General features: G+C 39.3%; 1 protein-coding gene across 7 annotated transcripts in view; it reads left to right on the top strand.

The window, feature by feature from the left end:
* Positions 1-1,084: 1,084 nt before the first annotated feature.
* SNRK (SNF related kinase) overlaps positions 1,085-27,070 on the top strand; it is a 41,320-nt gene continuing 15,334 nt past the window's right edge. For 2 of the 7 annotated variants that reach the window (XM_087712907.1, XM_087712910.1), the window contains exons 1-5: positions 1,410-1,525; positions 6,194-6,339; positions 7,723-8,410; positions 17,476-17,617; positions 19,134-19,346. In XM_087712907.1, the coding sequence (XP_087569033.1) occupies positions 7,822-8,410; positions 17,476-17,617; positions 19,134-19,346 (944 nt within the window). In that variant the 5' untranslated portion in view covers positions 1,410-1,525; positions 6,194-6,339; positions 7,723-7,821. Of the gene's footprint in view, positions 1,594-6,193; positions 6,340-6,485; positions 6,617-7,722; positions 8,411-17,475; positions 17,618-19,133; positions 19,347-27,070 lie in introns of all 7 variants that reach the window. The other 5 variants (XM_087712908.1, XM_087712909.1, XM_087712912.1 and 2 more) reach the window with 5 other exon arrangements.

Below are 27,070 nucleotides of genomic sequence, written 5' to 3'. Positions count from 1 at the left end.
TTGGTCGGCGAACCCAGAAGTAAGTAACTTCCGGGAACGGCAAAGGGGCCACCCACCCGCCCGCACTCCTTACCGGTCTTTGAAGGCTTCTGCGCTTCCACACAGGCGCATGGCACATACAGTGCCTGCGTGATTCTCTGCGAGCAGCTGGAGCATCACGCAGGCGCTATGACGCATGCATGAACTGTGTGCGTGTACGAGGACGCCGCCAGCCCCGTTCCAACTGAACCGGTTGGAACAGGATAAGCAACCCACCACTGATGGAGTTACTGAAGCAGTAGGCGTGAGCTTAAATGAACTCCAGAGGATGGTAGAGGACAGGAAGGCCTGGAGGCATGGGGTCATGATGGGTCGGACACAACTTCGCTACTAACAACAACATAAATTTAACAAGTAAATAAATATTTGGATGAACATACAAGAAGGATACCTTTGTAAGAAGAGCTTAACTTAAAAACCATTCTAATATATAATTATGCTAAACTTAAAAGTATTTTAAATAATTAAAAGTTTTAAAAGGGATGGACCAGTAGCTAACCTCCTGCCACATTCTATTAAAAACAAAAAGCTCTGGCACTGCATATCTAATTAATTAATCCGTAATAAACTGCCATGACACTGTATCCCTCACTAATGAACACTGACATTTAACATTTCACCGATAACCATGCAATCTGGTTTCCGGTCTATCTTTAACTTCCTCGGTGTGTAAACAACACTAAACAGACCGTGAGCTTAAAACTTTGTTTATGATCTAGAGCTTCGCTGATGAGATGCGGAGACATTACATATCTATTAAGAGGTCAATGATGGGGAGGGGGAACTCGTTTTCGCTATTAACCAAATAACGCTAGATGTTCTTATGAAACATTTTTCAACAGTCAGAGATCACTTACAGATCGGCACCACCTATATCAACCGCTGTGCTTATGATCAGCAGCTTACCTCACGCCGTGGAGGTGCGGAAAGACAAGCCGCAGAAATCGAACTCCCCCATTGGCTACTCTCGGATGGAGCCTCCCTCCTAGGACTCATGCGCATTTCCTTTGCTCTGCCGAGGCCCCTCCTTATTCTGCGTTTCCTTTCCCGCTGCTGTCCTCGGACTACAAGCTGTTGTCTGTACGTTTCGCCGCCTGCCGTGGGACGCTGGACACGGAGCGTCGTTCGTTGGGCGCAGAATCTTCGGAATTTAAAGGAAAGGGATGCGGGCCACGCGACGCAGAGCGATCGGCTGACCTCTGTAGTGGCCACTTGTCGCTTCTTCGCTAAAGAGGCCGATCTGCAGTCTTCTACCCGGTTTGGTTGTAGACGGCGAACACTGAAGTGGAACCTTCGCTTTCCATGCAGGGAGCGGCCGGTGGGAAGACGAGGCCGCGACAAAAGGAAATCCTGCCGCCGTCACCAGTAGAACCGAGAGTAAGTTGCTAAGGGCGGGGTACGAGACGGATCCAGTTTGACCTCCTCTTTCTGAGGCCTACGGGGGCAGGTACTGGCAAAGAAAGAGCAGCCATTGGGGATGGAAAACGTGAGTACCCCAGACGCTCGTCGTCATTCCCGAGGGCCGAACTCCGAATCCACTCGAAAACTCTGTCGGTACGGGTTTTGCACACCCTTCTTGCGTTCCTCTTTTGCAATAGATGGGCGAGGCGAGGAAATACGTATGTGTACGAGACACGGAAAGAGACAGAATGCGGCGGGGGGGGGGGCTCTTCGCATGTAATTGTAGTGTCCCCGAGAGCATGCATGGTCGGTTAAAATTCGTTTATTGTTTGTAATTGTCAGCATTGCAAAAAGCAGATTTAAGATACATGACTGAGGAGAAGGTGAAATTGAGTTTAACCTTTTGTCCCCTTGCCATCGCTAGCGGTTTTGTTTCCATTTTCTTCCCCCAATTCCCTATAGTCCAAACAACAGCATTCTCTCCACACCCCCATCGCCAACTGTTGTGTATTCGTCCGGCTTAGGTGGCAGTTAAGAAATTCATATATTCGAACTGCAGATCTATTTGGGTGATGACAGTGCATCTTATTTCTGCAATGTGGATAGAGAGCCAACAGGTTTGTTCAGAATGAGCATAGCAGTCTTTATTTTTTTTTGTGGTGCATGCACAGAGCTCTTTTCTATGGAAGTGCTTACATAGCGTTGTCATGCCAAAAACACATTATGACTTGATGATCTCTTTGGCAAACAGCCATTTTTTTAAGCTGCATCAATTTCTGTTTTATTTGCCATCTTTGACACAGGCATAAGACCTGTAGAACGTCTTTGTTTATTCCCTTCTATTAATATTAATTGAAACAGATAGATGAAAGAGCATAAACAGCCTTTTTATAGTTTAAACTGTATCTTTTATTGATTGAAAAAAATATATTAACTGAAATGTTATAATTATTTAATATCAGTATTTTAATGTGCAATGTACAATGAATTCTGTATATATTAACATCTAATTCTTTGAACATATGCTTGAAATATTTCTTGAAATAAAAAATATCTCATAGCTTAGATTTTAAAGCTTACTTATTCTTTTAGAAGTTAAAATACATTTATTTAACAAAAGGTAGTTGGATTAACTATGATTCTCCTACAGTTGGCTATTATAGATATAAATTGTTCCAAAGGATATGAGACAACTGTTTAAAGCCTGCCCTCTAGTGCAATCATACTTACCTATATAAGAGCATTTTTTATATATGATTTATGGAAAATCACAAAAGTCATCATTTAATATAGAGAAGTGGGATGAAATAAGGTTTTGACACAGTACATATGGTTCTTGAAGCAGTTAAACCTGCTTGGAAAATGATATTCTTTTAGGAATAAGGGTTACTCAGAACCAAAAAACAGAACAAACAAAATTTGGGGGTTTTTTTGTAACTGCTAGCTGCAGTGATTATGGCCTTTCCCACTGATAATTTCTCGTTAGAAATGCACAATTTGGCTTAGCTTATTTAGATAGTATAATTAGAAAGTATATAGCAGACCTAACTGAACATTCTGTTTTTTTACAATGTTTACTTTTCTAGAGTATGTAATGTGTGTGTGTGTTTGTGTTTGTGTACAATGTGTGTGTATGCATATATATGTAGTACTCTAATAAAATCTACAAAGCTGAAAAGATTCTATTCATTTGCCCTGTACTATATGTAACTATAATACTAATGTTTTGGATTTTTTTTAAAATAAAAAGTTAATTTGATACATGGTGATTGTCAAGAGCATTTACTGAAAAATCTAGGTGATCAGATGATATAACAGTATATATAAAATAGATTTTTTTATTATTCAGTGTGAAAGATCACAATTTATTTCTCTTTTATGTAGACTGTTATTCAGAGAACGCTTTTAAGACAAGTTTGTCTAACTTCATTTACCAGTAATTGCATTTCTGGTGCACTGGCAATATTTTCTGGATGCCATTTCAGATGCATGCTTCTTAATACTGTTGCATCTCTTTTCGTATATTTACACAGATACCAAATAGATGCAGCATTTATTTGATTCCTTGACAAATTCTTTCATAATAATTGTTTTCCCATTTTATTGTCCTGCTGTTTTAGAATAGAATTTATTTAGCTTTATTAGATTATTATAAGTGTGAGACATTTTCAAAGATCCACTTGGTTTCCGCTGAGCACTAACATAAAGCTCAGTACAGTATTTTATTTTTTTCAAATATACTCAGTGTTTCACTGAAGTGGCCTCCTATTCTCCTTCAACCAATTTTCCTACATATACAACAGCATAATAACATGTATTTTAATATTATTTCATTGGTGTTCAATACTGTTTGTAACAGTATTTTAATCAACTGGAAATAAAAATTCAAAAATGTAATTAGAAAAATTCACTTTCAGTGTAGATGAAAAACACTTTCAATTGAATCAAGAGCCATAGAGAAGTATAATGATTTTTATTATAGTAGCACAGTATTTCTAGAAAATTCCATAATATTGGGTAAATAGATAATCTATTCCATCTTGTTTTAAAAGAGAACATTGGGAGAATGGTCAAAATTGTAGCACTGAAAACTTCATTGGTCATTTTGCACTGATTAATCTCCTGGCCCATGGGTGATCAACCTTTATGGGAAGTAGCTTTGGAAAAAATATGTCTGTAGGAAAGCTAGATCAGGAAGGGCTTAAGCCTTAGCCAATGTCATAATCATGACCCAAGTGTATATCCTCCCCTAACCTCAGTTATATCTCTCTGTGCGTGCATATGTATATTTGCCTATATGTTGTTTCAGTATACACACATATACATATATATTGTTGCCATCATGGATATCTAGTAAAACACCTGGACTGGAATGTGCTATGGACATCAGGCATGCAGTTCTTAACATATGCTACGAAGAAGTTATTAAATTTGTTGGTTGCTGCTTTTAACTGATTTGATATGGTCTTAAAGGCATATTTAAATCTTTGACTGTTTAGAACATTAATAAATTAAAAATAATGGAATACTTCCATTATACTTGAACAAAGTAATTAAAAAGGATCTGCATATTTATAAAATGGTTGTTACATTTTGTGCCTGTAATATATATTTATAAGTAATTCCAATTATAGTTGGATCGCATTTTTATTAATCTGTTTTATTAATTAATGATTCCTACAACTCTGTAAAACAGTTCCCCATCTTCAAGTTCATGGGTGTCAAACTCGCTACATCACATTGCCGTCATGTGATGTTTCACAAAGTTTTTTTCCCTTCACGGAGATGGGGAGGATATCGCCTGCCGTGATGCATCCAGTCCGTGGGCCGCCAGTTTGACATCCCTGTTCTAGTTAATGATTGTCAACTAACCATCTTTTTTTTTTGTGGGATGGGGCGGTTGGAAACATAAAACTTACTGAAAGCATTCTAATATTTCAACTCTTGCAGAATTGTTCCTTTTTCTTTTTGTCTGTTCTATGATTTTAGTAGGTCTCAAATCTAACACTGAATTAAATAATTGGCTATGCTCCAAAAAATTCCAAAGCTTTACCATTTAGAATTTTCCTGGAAGGTTATCACTTCAAAGAATTTCTGAAGGTTTTAACCTTCAAATTTTTTATAGACTGATTCTTACTATGAAGATGAATATTTGAATTTTTCTTTGGCAGAATTTTTTTTATTTGTAAAATGTTATATTTCTTGATTCTGATAAAAAGTATATAAAAGACAAAATCAGCAATAGAAAAAATTGGAAATAAGAAATAAATTGGTCCCATTCAGAGATATTATCAAAAATATCTGTGTCCTTTGGGTTTCGGGATTTCCTAAAAAGATACATTTGAACATACACATTTGAACAGATAATGCCAGATCTACTTCTCCAGGAATACATTCCCATATTATTTATGTCCTGTGTATTCACCATTGTAGAGCATTGTATACCAAAAGGAAAGGTACAGGATAATGGGATTCAGTTCAGTTAAATATTCATTTCATTTCATTTATTGGGTTTGTATGCCGCCCACTCTCAAAGAGAGTTCCCAAATATTTAAAAGAAATTAGGAAAGTTTGTTGTAGAATTAGAACATACTGTATTTTTTGGAGTATAAGTCACACAGTTTTGCCCAAAAAAGAGGGAGAAAATCTGGGTGTGTCTTACACACTGAATACAGAATTTTTGGCCTCCCGAAACCCTGACCCCTTCACAAAAATGGATGTGCAGAGGTTTGGGAAGCCTGCAAAGTGCTCCTGGGGGCTGGGGAGGGCAAAAACAAGCAAAAAAAAAAAGGGCCATTTTTTGCTTGTTTTTAACACACACACCCCAGCCCTAAGGAGCACTCTACAAGCCTCCTAAAAGCTATGCATGCCTCTTTTTTGGCAAAAAACGGGCCCATTTTCGTGAAAAATGGGCCATTTTTTGCTTGCCCCCCCCCCGCCCCCAGGAGCACTTTGCAGGCCTCTCAAACTCTCTGCATGCCACATTTTTTTCACAAAAAATGAGGCGTGGAGAGGGTTTGGGAGGTCTGCATAGTGCAAAAACTTTTTTAAAAAATTTACCTCTTCAAAATCTTGGTGCGTCTTCTACTCCGGTGCATCTCATACTCCAAAAAATTCAGTAACCATTAAAATTAGAATATAAAATGTATATAGAATGTATATAAGACTTGTCTTATTTTCGGGGAAACACAGTATTTTTTGTGATTTAAAGATAAAACAATTATGGTGGCTAATAAATATTTTTTTTATGTAGGAAATAGAAGTGGAAGAATGTGAAACTGGTCTTGGTATTGGATATAGAAATGTCAGTAGACGAATCTTCTAAAAATATGAAGAAAACTTGCAACTTGATGATCAAAGCATAATTAAGATGTTACCTTTGAAAAGGGCATTGCCAAGGTTAGTAGACTCCCAACATTCAATAAATATTTTATTTCACTGGGAAATTTGTCTTGGTTGTCACAACGATATAAACATTTTGTACATAATTCTAATAAGGATCCTCAACTGACAATTTATCATTAAAATATTTATTTTCTTCTCAGACAGTGACAAAAGATTACAACCTATTCCAGTTCTCTTCTAGAAAGGACAGGATTAAAGTGAGAAAAAAGAGATGGGCCAGGTCAAGCTGTTGATGAATTTTTCTAACCTGGGATTAGCAGGATGCTGCAATGTTGTTTTATTTTTATTAACTTTTACTTCAATCATACTTGATAATATGCTGCACATCTTTCTTGGAAAGGCCTTGTTATACAACTTTGTCTGTATTAGTCCACTTTCCATTTTAAAAATAATAATTTCATTAATATATAATTAACTGTCAATGATAAATATTGACATCTAAATATAACAATTGTCTCATGAATCAGGCTTTCTAGTAATTTGTATATATCTCATAGTTTTTATATTATAACTCCCCCCCCCCACCGACAGACAGACAAAAGAGTACAAATGGTTGGGGTCTAAAGAGGAGATAATATAGAAATAAACAAAAAGTATAATTACAGGTAATCCTCGACTTACATCTACTCATTTAGTGACCGTTTGAAGTTACAACAGCACAAAAAAACCCTGTTTTTCACATTTATGATCCTTGCAGCATACCCATGGTCACATAATCAAAATTTGAATGTTTGGCAATTGGTTCATATTTATAATTATTATGGTGTCCCAGGGTCATATTATCTTTTGCAACCTTCTGACAAGCAAAGTTAATTGAGAAACCATCACTTAAGAACTGTGTTACTTATTTAACAACTCGAGTAATTCACTTAATGGTGGCAAGAATTATCATAAAATGGGGCAAATTCTCTTAACTGTCTTGATTAGCCACAGAAATTTTGGGCTCAATTGTGGTTGTAAGTTGAAAACTACCTGTGTGGTGCTTTGTTATTTTCTCTCTGTACTCTGTTCCAATAAAAGAGTTTAAAAGAGATATCATTTACTAATATTTTCAGCAGCTCCCTCGGATTTTTTACTTAATATATTTTAAATTCAGAAAATAGGAGTCATTGTTAACATTTTTATGAAATTGGCTTCCCCCACCCCCCCTTATTTTCTTTAATTCTAAGGTGCATAATTTGATGATTCAACTAATTGGAGTGTTAGATAAACCTTGTCTATATATCTGATATTTCTAGAGTGACCAACCTAAATTATTAAAATTTCTTTCAAGGAAATGATTTTATAGTGGGTTCTTTCATATACAAAGTCCAACTTTTATAAGAACAGAAATGTTTTTCTATACATTCTATAATGATTTTATTTCTGATTTTTTAGATGCATTTGGCAGCGAAGATGAGTTGTGCATCTATTTCAGAAATCCTTATATGAAAAGATACAAGTTTTAGAAAGTGTCGGCATTACTACTTGGAGAGTATGGCAGGTTTTAAACGAGGATATGATGGAAAAATTGCTGGATTGTATGATTTGGATAAAACCCTAGGCAGAGGGCATTTTGCTGTGGTGAAACTTGCCCGACATGTATTTACAGGTGAAAAAGTGGCAGTAAAAGTAATTGACAAGACCAAGTTAGATACTCTTGCCACAGGACATCTTTTCCAAGAAGTCAGATGTATGAAACTAGTTCAACATCCTAATATTGTTCGTCTATATGAAGTTATTGACACTCAGACCAAACTTTATCTGATCTTAGAACTTGGTGATGGAGGAGATATGTTTGATTACATCATGAAACATGAAGAAGGTCTTAATGAAGATCTGGCAAAAAAATATTTTGCTCAGATTGTTCATGCTATATCCTATTGCCATAAACTGCATGTCGTTCACAGAGACTTAAAACCAGAAAATGTTGTATTTTTTGAAAAACAAGGACTTGTGAAATTAACTGATTTTGGATTTAGCAACAAATTTCAACCTGGGAAAAAACTTACAACAAGTTGTGGCTCTCTTGCATATTCTGCTCCTGAAATTTTACTTGGCGATGAATATGATGCTCCTGCAGTAGGTAAGTTAATGAACTAGTAAATAAAACCTTAATTGCTATATTTTTGTTTTCAAATGAACTATTCTTGAAAAATTATTCAGTGTTTCCCAATTTATGTCATCCAATAACTGCAGTTTCCAGAATTCATAGCAAATAGACTAAAAATAGAATTTTGAAAGTTGCAATTCTAAGACATCTTGAGGATACCTTGTTAAAAAAAGGTGGATTTAAATATTAGAAATGTGCATTTTAAAATGCCTTTACATTCTTTCATTGTATTAATCTAGTGGTAGAGGCAAGCAATCAGGTATCCTCCAGATATTTTGGAACTCTGAATTCACTTAAGCTTCAACTAGTTGGCAAATTTAAACAACTGCAGTCTATATGTGTTATTTCGATGACTCCTAAAGTTAACTACAGGTAGTCCTCGACTTATGATCACAATTGAGCCCCAAATGTATGTTGTTAAGTGTGACATTTACTAAGAGAGTTTTGCTTCATTTTACAACCTTTCTAGCCACAATTGTTAAAGTGAATCACTGCAGTTATTAAGTTAGTAACAAGGTTGTTAAATGAATCTGTTTTCCCCATTGATTTTGCTTGTTAGAAGCTGTTCAGATGACCCCAGAATATTGCAACCATTATAAATATGAACCAGTTGCCAAGCATCTGAATTTTGATTATGTGACCATGGGGATGCTACAATAGTTGTAAGTGTGAAAAATAGTCATAAGTCATTTTTCAGTGCTGTTGTAACTTTGAACGGTCACTAAAACTGTTGTAAGTCGAGGACTACTTGTAATACCAGTTTAAAAGTTGACATGGAACATTCTATGATTATATTATTTTGAATATAGTGTACTATTTACAATGGGTGCTAGATAATATCCACTTCATACATAATATAGTACAAGTGCTTACACTGAATTCAATAATTGTTTGAATTGTATTGACAGTACAGAAAACTCAATTTATCTAACAGCATCTTAACTCTTATGAACAAATAACTATGCATTCACAATACCGTTGTCCAAATACTTGCATTAGGAGGACAACATAAATTATTCTTGTTACTGACTTCTCTTATAGTTGCATTTATGTGGAAGTAGCCTCTTGTTTTCAGCAAAATATATTCTTCAGATGTTTATATAGTGTATCCTTTCATTGTGGCTCTTGCCATTGTGATTGATTATTGTAGAGTTTTCAAACTCTGTCCCCCCCCCCCCCATTACAACTTTGAACAAGAGGAACTAAGGTGAAAAAGGGGGGATGTCTACAGCAAGCTTTCCAAGGTTAAATGGAAAAGCAAGGGCTTGTTCTCATGGAAAAACATGTCTGCAATTTTATGGATCAGGGTTTGTTTGTTTTAAACAAATTTAATTTTAAAATCCCAGACTAGTGTTTTATTACACACACACCATCCCATTTCTATTTGATAATAAGAAATATCTTAATCCACATGCTATTGAGATAATTCATCTTAAAATAGTTGGTTCCCAGCTCTTGTCTCCTTTCCCCAGGATTTAGTTTAAGAGTTGCAATGCAACTTTTTCATTATCAACCCTTGAATCTGTCCATTGTAATTGATTCATGAAATTATAACTTCATTCAGGGGTTCTAGATAGAATCATTTTTCAAATAACAAAAGTCATAATCAGTTAGGACCATCTTCCAAATTTATATCAAAGACCTATGAGGTTCACAATTGCTCAAATTAATATTGTATCGATCTGCTTTCCTGAACATGAAAAAAGAATGAATGTAATATTTTTTTCACTGACTAGCTAAAAAGGTTACTTGTTATAATTGGACTATGATGACAAATATTTTCTCTCTAAATGTAAAAATCTATTGTGTGTTTTCCTCTCAACTACATTTAAATGTTGCCTTGGATTTCTTGAATTTCTGTAGTTTTTCTAATGTTACTAATTTCCTTTATTGTACGTGTAGTATTATCAGTGGAACAACATCAGGGTTAATTCTTACAAACCAAGTACTGTAAACAGGAAATCCTTTACTAAAGTAGTAAATCCCCTACACAGAAAGGGAAATGGGCAGGAAAGAGTGAGTACATAGGATATATAATCAAAGTAGATAGAGAAGAAATAGTAGTTGGGAAAATGTTACATGAAAGTTTAGTAATAATTGTGAAATTGATTTACAATTAAAAGTATTTTGCTTTCATGTGGCCATTGTGTGAGAAATATTTTGGTTGCATATGTGACTTCAAAATTTTCCTATTATAAGTAGAAAGCTAACGGGGGTCTAAAGGGTAACATAAAAAAGATAAAGGTTTTCTGAAAATGCTCTGACATTTAGCCTTGCCCTGACATTTAGCCTGAGACTAATATAGTCAAAAGTTAATATAGTGAATAAAACAACAAATATGGAGGTGAAGAAATTGGTATGTTCTTGAGATGTTTTGACCATGGCTATTAAGATACCCACATAGTTTCATATAGCTATCTTAATCTATCCATTTCATTTGGTCTGCTTTTTGACTGCATAACAATACAGCAGTTAAGAAAAATGATAGTCAACCATGAAACATGATAATCAACCATAACTAAAATGTTAGAATACATTAAAATCAAATAAAAGAAATGGGCAAAATTTATTTGAATTTGACAAAAATAAGAGGTTAAGAATATTTAATGCAATCATTTATCTGTTTAGCAGTTACTTCAGTTAAGCTGGCCAGCCTCCATAATCAAATCATGTCCAAATCTATTAAATATTATATGAATCAGGCCAAAGTAGTCCCTCTTTGAAGAATGGTTCCAAAACTGAATTGAAGAAGCAGCTTCTTGGATGAGGGAATGTTTTCAAAATGAAAAAAGGAGAAAGTCCAGTTGCCTTTTGGAAGAAAAACACATTTGGGACCATCATGATCTGGATGATTGAGAATCTCCATGGACACAAGAGTTCACAATTTTTTTCATGATCAGAAAAAGAAATAAGGCAATGTAAAAAGAATGTTAAAAATCTATATTTTTGTTAGAACGTGGACAGATAATACTAATTACATGATTTTTTAATTAGCTGCAGTGTTGGGTTTCAATTTTTTTTAGAACTTATTCTGTAGGTGTGGCTTGTTTTGTGGGAGTGGCTCGGTGGTCATATGATTAGGTGGGCATGGCCAATTGGAAAATGTGAAATTCACTTAACAACACTCTTGTTTAGCAATCAAAATTTGGGCTCAATTGTGGTCATAAGTCAAGGACTATCTCTGCCTTCCTCTTGTCCTAGTAAACTTCTTCTCCATTCTGGCAATTTTCCTTTCTGTTAGAGGTACCAAAATAATCCAGATGATATAAGGTTTCCTGCTGGGGCAGGGGGGTGGACTAGATCAGTGGTTCCCAAACTTGGCAACTTTAGGACTTGTGGACTTCAACTCCCAGAATTCTCCAGCCAGCTTTGGCTAGAGAAGTAGCTAGCAGAGCTGGCTGGAGAATTCTGGGAGTTGAAATCCACAAGTCTGAAAGTTGCCAAGTTTGGGAAACACTGGACTAGATGACCTCCCAGATCCCTTCCAGCACTAGTTTGCTGTGCTGTTTCAAAGCATTTTCTAAAGCCATGTCTAGTGCCACGGTTAGCAGTCCGTCCTTCCTCTCCTTTCTTTCTCCCTTAATTCCTCTTTCTTCCTTTCCCTTTCTTTTTTTCTTCCTTTCTCTTTCTTCCTTTCTTTCTTTCTTTCCTCTCTCTCTCTCTCTCTCTCACACACATTTTAGGAATCAAATCTAAAGGACCTCTAGAAGTCTTGTTCAAAACTGATTGTACGTGACAAAAGCTTTAGCTAAGATTCATTAACTTGACTATAAATGATCCCATTTAGATAATTCAGCGATTTTTTTTAAGAATGTGGAAATGAGCAAAATAATATAGTAGAGAAAGGAAGGAAGAAGGTAGGAAGGAAGAAGGAAGGAAAGAAAAGAAAGGTGTTCAGTTCTTAATATTTGAATGTATCTTCTTAATAGACATACTAATAATAATGCATTAGAATATTTCCTTTCTCTCTCCCCCCTCCCTCCCTAAAAATTATTTGGGGCCACATGCAGTTCTTCCTTCCACCTCCCTCCACTCTCCTTCCTTCCATCTCATTTCCAGCTCTTTCATTTCCTTCCTTCCTCTTTAATGGAGGGGAGGGGCGGCTGGACTTTGGGTTCTTATGCTCAGTTTCCCTAAAAATCCACCACTGGCACAAACCCACTTCTTGTCAAAGCCCCAGCTATTCTCCTGTTGATTTGATCAAAGCAGCAGGGAAAGGGGGGGGGGAGGAGGTGAGTGGAAGCAGTAGATCCAAGAGCCAAGGTGGCGCAGTGGTTAAATGCAGCACTGCAGGCTACTGCTAGATCAGCAAGTCAGCGGTTCAAATCTCACCGGCTCAGGGTTGACTCAGCCTTCCATCCTTCCGAGGTGGGTAAAATGAGGACCCAGATTGTTGGGGGCAATATGCTGACTCTCTGTAAACCGCTTAGAGAGGCCTGAAAGGCCTATGAAGCGGTATATAAGTCTACTACTGCTATAGATGGACCCAAGCACTTGTGCACACAGCTTTGCAGACAAATAATTGGGAAGGGATTCACTCCGGAAGCTTATAAAATTTCCCCACCACTTCCCGAATAGGCGTGTGTGCATGCACACACTCTCCTCCCTCTCTCCCTTTCTCTTATACTGGATTGACTCCAAAGTTCTTAAAATCTCCCCAATACCTCCCGAATAGTGTGTATGCATGCACACACTCTCCTCCCTCTGAAATACCCCCACTCTACACACACACACACACACACACACACACCTCCATCTCATTCCAAGCTCCCTCCCTCCTTCCCCCTTCCCCTCTCATTTCTTATTAGTTATGTGCCATTCAGCAAAAGTCTTAATACTTTAGCTTTGAATAATCATATTGTTATGGTTAGGATTTTATATTATAAATATTACAAGTAGTATTAAATGCTTGCCATCACCTGGCGGGCAGAAACAGGGACATGCCTTCTCTGGACCTGCAAGCTGGTCGCCCTCCTGCCAGGGAGACAGCCAGTGCAGGTGAGCCGCGCGGCTGCTCTGATTGCGTGGGCCCCGTTGACTGGGCGGGCAAAGGAAGTGGGTGGGCGGGACAAGCAGGGTGTGGACAGGCAGGGTGGACGGGGCTGAATGAGGGGGGCAGGTCAGCATTCCGATACGCAGCCTCCGGAGGACCTGATATGCAAATACACACCGATTTTCTGGATCAGGTTCTTGCAAACCGTACTGTACCCCCTGAAACCCATCTCTGTTTAGTTGCCTAAAGTTTTGTAATACATTATTAGGAAGTCCCATGAAAAAAGAAAGTAGGCATTTTGAATAATAAATTACTAAGTAAATTGGACACAGTTGGCAAGATTGATTTGTGATGTGAATATCTGACTGTGATAAAAATGTTATTCATTTGAAATGTTTCATGTGAATTTCCTTTTTAGTATATGTCATGTCTGGAGATAGCATCTGTTCTAACTTTTTCTAGAAAATCATTAGAAAGTGATGGTCTGATGATAAATCATTTGGATGAGTTTGGCCTGCACTGTTTCAAGCTACATAATATTAATAGTATCTTATATAATTAATCTTATTATGTAGATAATTTTTCCATGTTATTTTTCAAAAAATCATGTGGGTTTATATGAGACTCCCATGATTCACAGATCTTTCCTGTAATAACACTCCTTGCCACTTGGAGATTGTATTATGTTATAATAAATTATTCTGCAAATATTTTTCTATGATTTTAAAGAAGATACAGATTAATATGAGAGTCCCACAAAACTTTTATTAACAGAACTTTTCTGTAATACTGAAACCACTCCCAGGCACTTGGAATTTTCATTATATTATAGTATAATGCTTACTCCTATATGCTGTCAAAAATATCTTTAAAGCTAGTCCAACAGATATATCTGATAAATGTTACAGGTAATTAATTTCTAAGACTTACAAGAGTCTTCTCATGGCCACTAATATGAAGAAATATATAATTTAATCATTTATATTTCTGTTTTTAGAAATTAGTAACAGAGAAAATATAGTATGCCTCCTCTGTTATGTTGCAACTACATTAAAAAGACATAGCTTTTTTTACTGATTTGCATTGGTTGACAGTTTTGTTTGACATTCTTTTCAAAATAAAACAATAGCATTTTTAATAAACTGCACAACAAAATCCATAGTAAATTTTGGGGCCTTCTCCTTACTAGATTTGTGACAAGCATTAAAGAGGCAGTCAGTGATGAAGTTTGGTTTCCATAGCAGTGACTTGATGTTATGTAAGGAGTAAGGAAGTTGCATGTATTTGCCTGGTTGTCATGGCTCTGAGAATGTGGCTGGAAGAACTTTCACAATTGGGGTGTTTCAAAAGTATTTGAAAATAGCAAATGCTAACCAGAAGCTATAAATCCTTATAAATTACAATTCCAAATTACATATTGTGTAGTTACATATTTAAGAGTTAAGACTTTCTTTAAATGAAGTATTATGTTTTAAAATCACTGATGTTCCTAATATTTGTGTGGTCTCAATCAGAAACATTGTTTATAAGAGTTTTAACAGAATTTTTAATTTGTTTTGAATAAATACTTGGATTCCCAATACTACTCCAGTCTTTTCTGGAAGTTCTGTTGCCTGATTATTTGGTAATGGAAGCAACCAATCTAAAAATAATGAAAATCATGTAACAATAAAAATGAACACTAAATGAGGTAGAGAAATATTGAGAAAGTTTCTAGATTAAAAAAGTAGTTTTTTGTTCCCTGCTTAGTAACTAATACACAAAAGATTTTTTTTCTGTATAATTTTTGATTTGATTAATGTGAAATTGTAAGCATTTTCAAATGATCACAATTATTTTAGTTAAAGCCCTTTTGCAAAGCTCTTATCATTTTTCTTTTCAATCATAATCTGAAAAGAACTATAGGGGATAAATAACACCATCCAATTAATAGGAAAGAGTTTCACTTTAGATATTTTAAGGAGTTTTGTACTGCATTTTAATGAATAAATGGACCTGCTTGTTCAGTTGTGCTTTATGACAGGAAGACATTTTTTTAAATGAGCATTTTAATTCTATTCAAATGCACTATATATGGCCTACAAAATATTCAAATCAGAAAATACAGAAAAAGGGGAAAGAAAACAAACATAAAGGAGGTTTATTTAGCTATTCATACAAAAAGGATTGATAGAGGTCTTCAATGTTGTAAACTTTAACAGTAGGCATCTATAAAATTTAGGAAAAGAACATTCCTGTGTGCAGGTTCCCGTAGGAAAGGTCTTACAAAAGCAGTTTCAGGATCTCTAGATCTACATATTCTGTAAGACTGTTCCAGTTGTCAATGTTTAACTAAATAATATAGTGAACAAGTAGTTCTCATTTAGCAACTGTTTCAGTAAGTAATCTCAAATATGATAATCAACAGTAATGAGTATCCTTATGCTCAAATTTCTGCACTGGAAAACACATGCTGGATTGAGAGGAACACTGCCATTGTTGATTGCTACCATCAGTGTCTCTGTCTCCCTCCCTCCCTATCTGTCATATGGTTTACTTCACAGGAATTGGGGAGATGTCAATACTTGCGCATGAATTGGATTAAAGTGAGAGAGAGGTACGCATAGTCAGTCTCACTCTTCTCATATGCCATCTTGCCTTTCCTGTTACAAACAGCTTCAAGCAAGAGTGCATGTTAGCGCCAACCTTGTTCAGCATGTTTTCAGCCATGCTGTCAGATGCCTTCCAGAACAGTTCTTTGGGAGTTAGCCTGAGGTACAGGACCGATGGGAAATTGTTCAACCTATGAAGACTCCAAGCTGTCACCAAGATAAAGGAGACTGTGCTGTGTGACCTCCTCTTTGCTGACGACTGTGTCCTGAATGCTGGATCAGAGCAGGAAATGCAAGCCAGTGTGGACAAATTTGCAGCAGCATACAACAACTTCGGTCTCCTTATCAACATAAAAAAGACTGAAGTGATGCATCAGCCAACTCCGAAAGCCCAACCCCAAGAGCCCACCATCACAGTGAAGGGACAAAAGTTGCAAGCAGTGGACCAATTTACATGCCTTGGCAGCACCCTCTCCCATGCAGTGACAATTGACTTGGAGATCAACTGCAGAATCGCCAAGGCAAACTCCATTTTGCTGATTCCTGACCAATATGTAGGACTTCCGTAGAATAATCCTTGCTACAAAGCTTAAAGTCTACCGAGCAGTAGTGCTAACTACCCTGATGTATGCCAGTGAGACTTGGACTGTATACAGGAGGCATGCTAGACAAATGAACCACTTCCATATGACCTGCCTCCATAGAATACTGAGGATCCGGTGGCAGGACAAGGGGACAGACATAGAAGTCCTCTCCAGAGCAGGCCTGCCATTAGTTCACATCCTGCTGATGAAAGCCCAGACATCCTGGGCAGGGCATGTTGCAAGGATGCCAGACCATCGCATCCTCAAACAGCTCCTCTATGGTGAGCTGTCTTAAGGAAAGTGATCGCATGGCGGACAAAGGAAACGATACAAAGACATGTTGAAAATCTCCTTCAAGTCCCTGGAAATTGACACCACTTCCTGGGAAACCCCGGCATAAGATCGATCAACATGACACACGCTGATCCGCCAAGGCTGCCAGATATCTGAGGACAGAAGAACAATCATGACATAAGAGAAGCAAGCACTCTGCAAAGCCAGAGCTGCAAATGCTGCAAGAATGGTGCCCACACATGTGGCAGAACATTTCGTGCCTGTATAGACCTTACCAGCCACCTGCGGACACATTGTGGACAACCCACAACCTGTTAGATGTCAGGGTCCTCTTCGAACATGATGGACGAACATCATCATTGTTTACTTAGGGTTCATATCACTGAAACCAATTGCAATTGCTAAATGAGGAGTAACATAAAAATTGAAATGATATTTCATGGAAGTGCATAGAAAACATTCCAGCCCTTGTCTAGTTAGTTATGATCTTGCAAATTATGACTAATTAATATGTTTGTTCAAATGGTAAATAAATATTTACTGTCTTGAAGTTTAAAATTCATTATCTTTTGCCAGATATATGGAGTCTGGGAGTTATTCTTTACATGTTGGTATGTGGACAACCACCTTTTCAAGAAGCAAATGATAGTGAAACTTTGACCATGATAATGGATTGTAAATACACAGTACCATCTCGGGTGTCCAAAGAATGTAAAGAGTAAGTAAATGATTCTATAAAATGCCTTGTAATTAAAAACATTGTGCCAGTAATTTAAATATGGGCAGTTATTTAATAATTATGCGCAAGTCCTTTATTATGTTCCTCCCTTAGTTTGCATTTACTATTCTATGATTGGTTCTGGTTCTAGAAGACATTGCAGATTTAAATTCTCATAGGGTAAAATATTATTTTAAGCTTTAAAGTTATAACTATTGCGCTTTTATATGAGAAATTGATTTTTAATGACATAGTATGATGTCTTATTACATTTCCATGCCTATTTTTAAAGAATGCTTTGAAAATGAGAACATTAATTTTTCAACAGCTGTATTATTACATTTATATGCTTCTCACCTCACTTTTCAAAGCAACTTTAGGTGACTTACAATTAAAACTATAAAAATAAGAATATTTAAAACATTAGATACAAAGATCAGAAGTAAAAGGAAAGATCAGTATAGTGGAGGCATCTTCTCTCTCCACCAGCCACCTTCATTGTGGAGTGCCCTCATCAGGATCCCAAGACAAGAGTGGAGGCACACCTTATTTCAGGTAGCCAGGTATTCCAAATAGCAGAGACAGACTCCTTCTACACCTCTAAAGATTATTGAGGCCCACAGTATATCCTTTTTGTTGGATTGAGTAGAACTGGCCAATATCATGGGAATGAGACAGTTCCTCAGAGAACCTAGTTCCATATGCCATGTTTTAAACGTGATAAGCAACACCCTGAATTGGACCCAGAAGCAAACCAGGAACTGATGAAGCTCATGTATATTATAAACACAATATGATCAGAACTTGTATATTGTAAATCTTCCATTTATATAAAGGGAGCCCTGGTGGCACAGTAATTTGAATGCAGTATTGCAGGAAAACTCTTCCTACAGTCTGGAGTGCAATCCTTATGGGGCTCATGGTTGAATTCCGTCCATCTGAGTTTGGTAAAATGAGGATCCAGATTGTTGAGGAAAATATGCTGACATTATAAATTGCCCAGAGAATGCTATAAAGTGAACATTCCCTCACTTAATGCTGTGATCTTTGGTTTTCAAACTACTTTTATACCTGTTATATATTTGTAAAAGTTTCTAAAATGTACTGAAAAACAAATAAAAAAGACAGTATTAAACAAAACTTGCTTATGTGCTTCCTAGTTCAGTTACAGTGATGGTTATCTTCTATAGAAACCCTTACCAAGTCAGCCAGCTTACCTATTAAGATAAAAATTACATTGGTGCTATCATCTGCTGTGATTTAACATCTTTTAATCTCAAATGAATTTATATGGTGATGGACTTGGAAAGTATCTCATATAGCCCTGTGTAATAATTCTAAAAAAGTATGGAGATCTAGTATCTCAGAAAAATAACCCTTAATAGGAAGAATTCTACTAATGAAATAGCCAATTATATGTTGCGTTAAAAACCAGTTGTATTATAAAAGAAAAACAGTTTTGTGGGATAAACCCATATGTAATGATGCTAATATATGCTTATATTTTTCTTGCTAGTTTAATTACACGAATGTTACAAAGAGATCCCAAACAAAGGGCATCTTTGGAAGAAATTGAAAATCACCCTTGGCTACAAGGAGTTGATCCATCACCTGCAACAAAATATAATATTCCTTTGGTTTCATATAAAAATCTTTCAGAGGAAGAGCACAATAGCATAATACAGCGCATGGTTCTTGGAGATATTGCAGATCGAGATACTATTGTGGAGTAAGTAACATTTTATACAGTTTTATAACTCAGTATATGGCTGTTCTTATTCTGTTACAAGAGAACATCCTTTTTCCAGTAGAGATGGTGGGAGGGGCTACAGCTGGGTTTTGTCAAAGCCTGATTGGTCCTAAGACTGAGGGAAAGTATCCTCCTTTCCCTGTTGGCTCCTAGTTTCCTCTCAGTCTTTGGTCCAAGCACTGGCTTTGGCTCCATTAGAGGACATTGTGCTGTTTTTCTACATTGGTCAAATTGATTGGCTATTCCAAATTCCAAATTGGTGCTGCTGACCACAGAGACTGTTCTGTCCCGTGATTCTAATGAATATGCAGATACAGGCTTGGCTGTCTGCCACAACTAATTACAGAGATAAAGCCACCCCTTGGCTAGGAGCCTAGAACGCTATCTTCAAAAAACCATGATTAGACTTACTGATTGCTTTCTCAACAGCTAGTAAAATGGACTGTTGTTTCCTGCAAAGATTCCCCTCCCGTCGCTCCACCTATAAACTCTTTTGGAGGGGCCACAATAGTAGCCAGCTGTCCCTATTTCCTTCTATGACATCTTCTCCACAGCTGCTCCCTTCTCTTCTCAGCTCTTTGCACACGCATATCAGAGACAACCTCCCTCTGTTCCTCCTCACTGCTCCCTGACTCAGATGCTACCTGGTGGCCAACAGGCCTTTCTAGTCCCTGCTCTGACTCCAAACACCCTCCAGAGTCGTCTTCATCCTCCAGAGCAGTCCCATAATGGTCATCGCTGTCAGAGTCCACCAACAGCTCAGCCGGCCGCTGCTGGGCCACAACAGAGACCATATTTACTGTCTCATAAGGAGGTAGGGGAGCTTTCTGGTGCTTCTCTCCTATCTATGGGCCTTGAGGAGTCCTATCTGGTCCCTGGATGTACGAGGGTGACAGCTTCCCTCGGAGCAGCAAAGGGGAGTGACTGCAGGATCTCCCTACGAAGACTGGAAGATTGCACCACAACCCCAGCAGCCGGGCTGCAGCTCCAACAGGCATGCTGCAGATTGCAAAAAATAGCCGCGATTTCAAAGAAGCACGCCGCCGTTTCGAGAGAGCAACCACGGCTTTAAAGACCACGCCGCAGCTTGAAGAAGCATGCCACGGCTCAGAGTCAGTCTCGGCTTCAAAGGGTGTGCCGCAGTTGGGAAAGATGAGCCGTGGCTTGAAAGCCAAGCCACAATTTGTAACAGCTGGCTGTAGTCTCCTCGTGGCTGAGCCTCTATCGACAGTGTCTCTGGTGTTCATTTTGTTTGCGCACATGGAGGTGGCCATTTTCAGCTACCTCGTGAGTGTCACTGCAGACCTGCGTCATGGCCACTAATTGAGGCTGGCAGGCTGAGGAACGTCGAGTGCAGTCTCTTCAGCTCCCAAAGGCCATACATCGGCAGGCATTTTCCATGGCTGTTCTACTACTTTGTGGCACACATGAGTGTCTGGGATGGCTTGGCTACTACAGGGCCAAATCCAGCGCAGGCCCCTATGGAGACCAGTAGCAAAGTCGGGAGACATGACAGCCACAGAACGAGGACAGCAGCCTCCAAGCCTACTGCTGACTAGTGTCCCTCCAAAGCCACCATTAGGGATGAGCTCAGAAGACAACAAGCTTTGGAGAAGCAGATTGCCAGGGCAGAGAAGCAGGCCCATTCCACTAGGCCCAGTTCCCCCAGCAAGTCAAGGTCTCCTGTTAGGACCGACTCTCACCAATCAGGCTCTCCTCTTAAGGGCTTCAGTCCTTCCCCCTCAATCTCACCTGTTAGGCCTTGTAGGCAGCCCAGGCAGGTGGTGTCCCCTTCTCCATCCATCTCTCTGACACCTTACATGACAGATGGAGGAGATCCCTTGGAAGGTGGTTCTCAGGATTTCCTTCCGTTTCCTAACCTGGCTCCTCAGGGTCCTCCAGAGGCTGTGCCTGGGGACCTGGCTATTCCGGCAGGTCTGGGGCTGTTGACCTCATGAATGAGGTTCAGCCCCACTCAGATTGAGTATATGGTGTGTCGTTTTAAATTGTTTCTCTTTTTTCTATTTTTAAATTGTCCCTCTTTTCCTATTTTTAACTCCTTATTTTAATCTTGTGTCTGTAAGCCGCCCGAAGTCCTACGGGATTGGGTGGCATATAAATGTATTAAAAGTTAAAGAGGAACTGGATGCCTGAGAGCATTAAGAGGCTCATATCTTCCCACATTACTAAGGGCATCGCAACGGGAGCGCGCATCCTGGGGGAAGGGAGGAGTCACTCAGACTACCGGCATCACAGGTCTCCATCTTCTACCCATAGACATGATTGCGCTAGGCTGCCTTCCCCTTCGGTGGTCAGCAAGGGATCTGTTCTAGGGGAGGACACACACCAGGATATGGGGTTCTCTGAGGATTAAGACACTGTCCCCCCCCTGATCCCCTGGCCTTTCCTGAACTCTTTTCTCCTATGTTTAAGACCCTTCTATATAAGACTAAAAAACCCACTAAGATAGGGACAGGGCCCCCCTCAGTGTCCCAGGCTAAGGACCCGAACGTGGCCATGTTCACAAATACCACCACAGAAAAGGAGGAAGTTCCTGACCCACCTTTATTTCTTGAGGTGGTCAAAAACCAATGGGCCCATCCTTCCACCTTACCCAATCCTGGGAGTAATGACCACTGCTTCTATAATATGGAGCAGGTGTTCTCCCAGGACCTCCAGTTGCCCACAGTAGATGCTCCGATAGCAGGCTTGGCCACTTCCTCCATGGTGGTGTCTGCGGATGTGACCGATAAGTTGAAACCGGAAGACAAGCGTGCAGAACTTATCTTGCGTAAGAACTTCAATACTTCCGCCTGTGCAATTATATCTGTGGTGGCCTCCTACTTCAACCACACAATGGTTATGTGGCTGTGCCAATTGCAGGACCACATCCCAGTCCAGAATAAGCATCTTCACCATGATCTCACTAAGATCATTTCTGCTACGCAGTTTTCTGTGGATGCCACCCTGGATTCTATTAAATTTGCGTCCTGAGCCTCATCCACCTTGGTGACTTCCAGACATCTTCTTTGGCTACATAGTTGACAGATGGACAACAAGTCCAAATGAAACCTAGCAGCAGCCCCGTACATGGGTACCAATCTCTTTGGAGAATTTCTAGACCCGGTTTTTATTGAGAACAAAGATACCATCTAACACCAAGAAGCTAGACTCTTGCCCAGTCCATACGTAGGCCTTCTTTCAGTGCATCTGAGCCAGATTACCGTCAACAGAGGTACTTCCCATATAGGTCTAACAGACAGAGTCAGTACCCCTTCTACCAGTACAGGAAGATACCAGGGTCAGTCTAGGCAGCCATTTCGCGGGGGAGGCGGCCGTCCCTTCTGCAAAGGGAAATGACTCCAATCTGAGTCTTCCCTTAGGCAGCCGCCTGGAACAGTTCGTGGATCAGTGGGGCCAGGTAACATCGGATGCCTGGGTCAGGTCTACCGTCAGGAACGGCCTACTTCTGGATTTTCTCTCCCTACCTCTGACGCTCTTCAGTACTTTTCCCCGTCTCAGGATCCAGAACTGCGCCGTCAAATGGATTAGCCATACAATATCTGCTGGACATTCAGGCAGTGAAACCTGTCCCAATGCCGGATTGCGGGTTGGCCATTACTCCAACCTGTTCATAGTCCCGAAGAGCTGGGGGGCTGGAGAGCAATTCTGGACCTGAAGTGCCTCAACTCCTACCTAGTATACAGGTGCTTCAAGATGTCCTCCCTCAGGTCCATCCTCCAGGGGATCCGGCTGGGGGATTATCTGGTATCCGTAGACTTAACAGAGGCCTATCTTCACATCCCGATTCTGCTAGCCCATCACAGATACCTCTGGTTCTTCCACAACGGGCAACACTTCCAGTACAGGGCTTTCCCCTTTGGCCTAGCCTCAGCACCGTGCACGTTCACGAAAGTCCTGGCAGCATTGGTGGGTCTCCGAGCCACTCCAGCGAGAATCCAATGTTATCTCGACAATGTGCTCGTTCAGGCCCAATCGCACACACAAGCAGTCCACGGCTTACATCTGACCTTACAGTCCCTGGGATTCTCTCTTACCCCAAAGTCATCTCTTGCCCACAACAAAAATCCTCCCATCTGGGGGCGATGATAGACTCAGTTGTGGGACTGGTTCGGCTTTCCTCAGAATGCCTCGTCAATCTCCAGTCGCTGGCACGTCAAGTTCGTGCAAGTCGGTCAGCTTCCATCCTGACTTTGGGCCGCTTGCTGGGCAAGATGATGTCATGCATAGGGATAGTGCCCTGGGCCCGTCTTCACTCCTTGCCACTGCAGTGGGTGCTCATTCTCTATCAGCAACAACACATGAGCAACTCCTTAAGGACCACTCCCCTGTCACTGGGACTATAACTATTCCTGCAGTGGTGGCTGTCTCTGGCCCTACAATGTGGGTTGGAATTCTGGGAGCCTGATAGCATTATGATCACAATGGACGTAAGCTTGTACGGTTGGGAGGCCCTGATGAATTCCAAGCTGGCGCAGGATCATTGGACAAACTCAGATCTGCGCCACAACGTCAACTGTCTGGAGCTGAAGTCAGCTTGCCTGACCCTCCTACACTTGAAGGACTCAATTGTCGATCGACACATGCTCCCCCTGACAGACAACGTAGCCATGAAGGCTCACATAAGCCATCAGCGAGGCACACATTTCAAGTGTCTCTAGCTGGAGACTCTGAAATTTGGTTCCTGGGCGGAGAAACACCTAGCATCAATAACATCAGAGCACATCTCAGACATGGCCAACCATCAGGCCGACTGGCTGATCCGCACAACAGTTGACCACAGTGAGTGGCAGCTTCTCCCCAAGCTATTCCGAAGAATCTGTCATCGCTTCATCACACCACTGGTGGACTTGTTCACAACCCCGGCAAACACACAACTGCCATGGTTCTTCTCCCGCTTCCCGGCCCAGAACGCAGAAGGGACAGATGCCCTCCGGAGCAGATGGCCGCCCAGCCTATTATTCTATGCCTTCCCCCCTCTCCCACTAATCCCTAGGACCCTGAGAAAGATAGTAGTAGAGAAGGCACACATCATCTTGCTAGCACCATATTGGCCTAGAGGGTCTTGGTTTGCAGACCTTGTCCAACTGTCCATATCTCCCCCATGGAGGATTCCTCGAGAGGAGATCACCCTGTGCCAGGGAGTCCTAATCCATCCGGAGCCCCAGTGGCTCCACTTGACTGCCTGGCACTTGAACAGTGCCTTCTGAGGGATGCAAACCTGTCAGCCAAGGTCATAACAACTATTGAGGCTTCCTGATGTCTGTCGACCACACAAATTTACAATTCCACATGGTCGTTGTTCATCAAATGGTGCAAGCTTTCCGTCGCTCTGAGGGTCTTTTTATTTCCTTTCAACCTGGTTCCTTGGGGGCCAGGGTCTCCTCTGCCACAATTGGCAGGTGGTTAAGGCAAGCCATCATCACCACCTGTGTAGCCTCAGGTTAGTTTCCTACTTCAGGGATCATGGCTACTACAGCAGCATGGGCCACCAGAGCCCCATTTGAGGACATTTTCCAGGTGGCCACATGGGTGTCCCCAACTTCCTTTATCCGGCACTATCGTCTGGATATTTTTGCATCGGCGGAGGCGTCCTTTGGACACAGGGTTCTCCAGTAGGTGGCAACCACCTCTTCCCTGAGGTCTTAATTTCCCTTCCTGGGTCCTAGTTTAGGTGCGTCCCAGCTGTAGGCCCTCCCACCATCTCTACTGGAAAAAGAACATTGGTCCTTACCTGAATGTGTCTTTTCAGTAGAGTGGCAGGAGAGGCTACATCCCTCCCTAGTTCAGCGATATGTAGCTAGTTAGGAGGGGTTAAGGGCGGTCGGGTGGTCTGTTTTTTGTTGTGTCTTACAGCACTCATCATTCGACTTCGAGGAAACGGAGCCAAAGGGGAAAGGAGGATACTTAAAGAAATATCCCTCATTCTTTGGACCAATCAGGCTTTGACAAAACCCAGCTGTAGCCCCCCTGCCACTCTACTGAAAAGACACGTTCAGGTAAGGACCAACGTTCCTCTCATTCTGATGCCTTCCATAGGTATTTAGTTTTCAGTTCCAGAATTAACAGCTATCATGGTCAGCAGCCATTTTATGTGGTAATTATAAATATTTAGTCCAGAATATGCAATTGGAAAAGCACAAGAACTTCTGTGGTATTGTAATTGGGTTATATAATGTCTATTCTGTATGTCCTTAATATTTAGTTTTCAGATAAATTCCTTCATGTCATGTTTATTTTACACTTTTCTACTTTAATTTGAAGTTGTTTAGAACAATCATTTAGATTTAGATTTTTAAGACATCTTCAATTTAAGCAAAAATTATTGACAACTACCATGTTTTCCCAAAAATAAGATAAGGTCTTATTTTATTTTGAGCCCCAAAATAAGCACTTGGCCTTATTTGCAGGGAGGTCTTATTATTTTTGAGGTGCAGAAGGTGGCATGGTCACTTCGTGGCTGCTGCTGTGTTGCAATATTTTCAGGGAGGGCTTGTTTTCAAGGGGGCGCTTATTTTAGCATATGCACTCAAAAGCCCGATTGGGCTTATTTTCAGGGAAACAGGGTAGTTAAAGATTTGTTCTAAACAGAAAACATAACTATATAGTCAGTTATAATCTTTTGTAATCAGTTTTCTGTTTTTCTTTAATTGTTCTGGAATTTATGGGGAAGTGACAATACTAATATTTTCTTCTAATTCTAATTAGATAGATGGCAAAGCATAGGAATGATGCTGTAGCTGAAATGCTACAAAACATGTAAAATACCCCACTATTGTAGTACACCTTCTTCACTCCCACTCTGTGCATGTGTGTTTGTTGATTGGTTTTGAAAGCAGGTTGACTTCCTAATTCTTTCTCATATGTAAATAATTCCTGCATTTATATTATGTATCTGCTAATAATCTATTTAAAAGCTTTTGAGCATATTTAGATTTCAAATAATGAAAACCGAGACTGATTTAGCTCATTTTCTATATAAAATCTGTTAAGTTTAATAAGTGCATATTTATTTTGACTAAAAATATCAGTTGAAGTGAGCAAACAAACATCAAATAACTTGATTTAGGACTCATAATAAGTGTTGCAAATCTGTACTAAATCCCTTTGAGCATTTGAGCAGTAGTTGTTTGAATTTGATGTCTAACAATAATCTATCTGGAATCGACAGTGATTTGCTGCTCATATGACTTTTATATTTGTTTTTGTTTTTTGTAATAAATTTTTATTTTATTTTATAACATAAAAATTCCAACTTCAATTGAACAATGTGTTCTCTGGGTACAAGTCATTTTAGGAAGTAATAATGTGTTAACAATATTCAATGCATTAATATCAATTATACTAATATTAATAACAGTAATAATTATACTATTTATTTAACCAGTTTAACATATCTTCCTTATATCACTGATCTTTTTATATATTTCCTTGTTTTTAGCTCCCGTTTTTGTCAGCTAGCCATTAATAAAATAAGTCTCAAGGCAAAAAAGAATCAGTTTTTTTTCTAAATTGTGTTAACTTATCAATTTCTGCACATTCTAATATTTTTCTAATCATGTCTTCATCTGTTGGGATCTCTTCACTTTTCTATTGTTGTGCAGATTCTCACTGCTGTTAATATATGTAAAATCAGATATACATTCCCTTTATTATACTTGTCTGGTAAAATGCCCTGCAAA

The sequence above is a fragment of the Thamnophis sirtalis genome, unplaced genomic scaffold (genome assembly GCF_051295495.1).
Source record: "Thamnophis sirtalis isolate CommonGarterSnake01/CBP01778 unplaced genomic scaffold, rThaSir2_p1.2 scaffold_4, whole genome shotgun sequence".
In the NCBI taxonomy this organism is placed as follows: Eukaryota; Metazoa; Chordata; class Lepidosauria; order Squamata; family Natricidae; genus Thamnophis; species Thamnophis sirtalis.
Note: the sequence above shows the minus strand (reverse complement) of the source record. Positions and strands in the feature narration are given on the sequence as shown.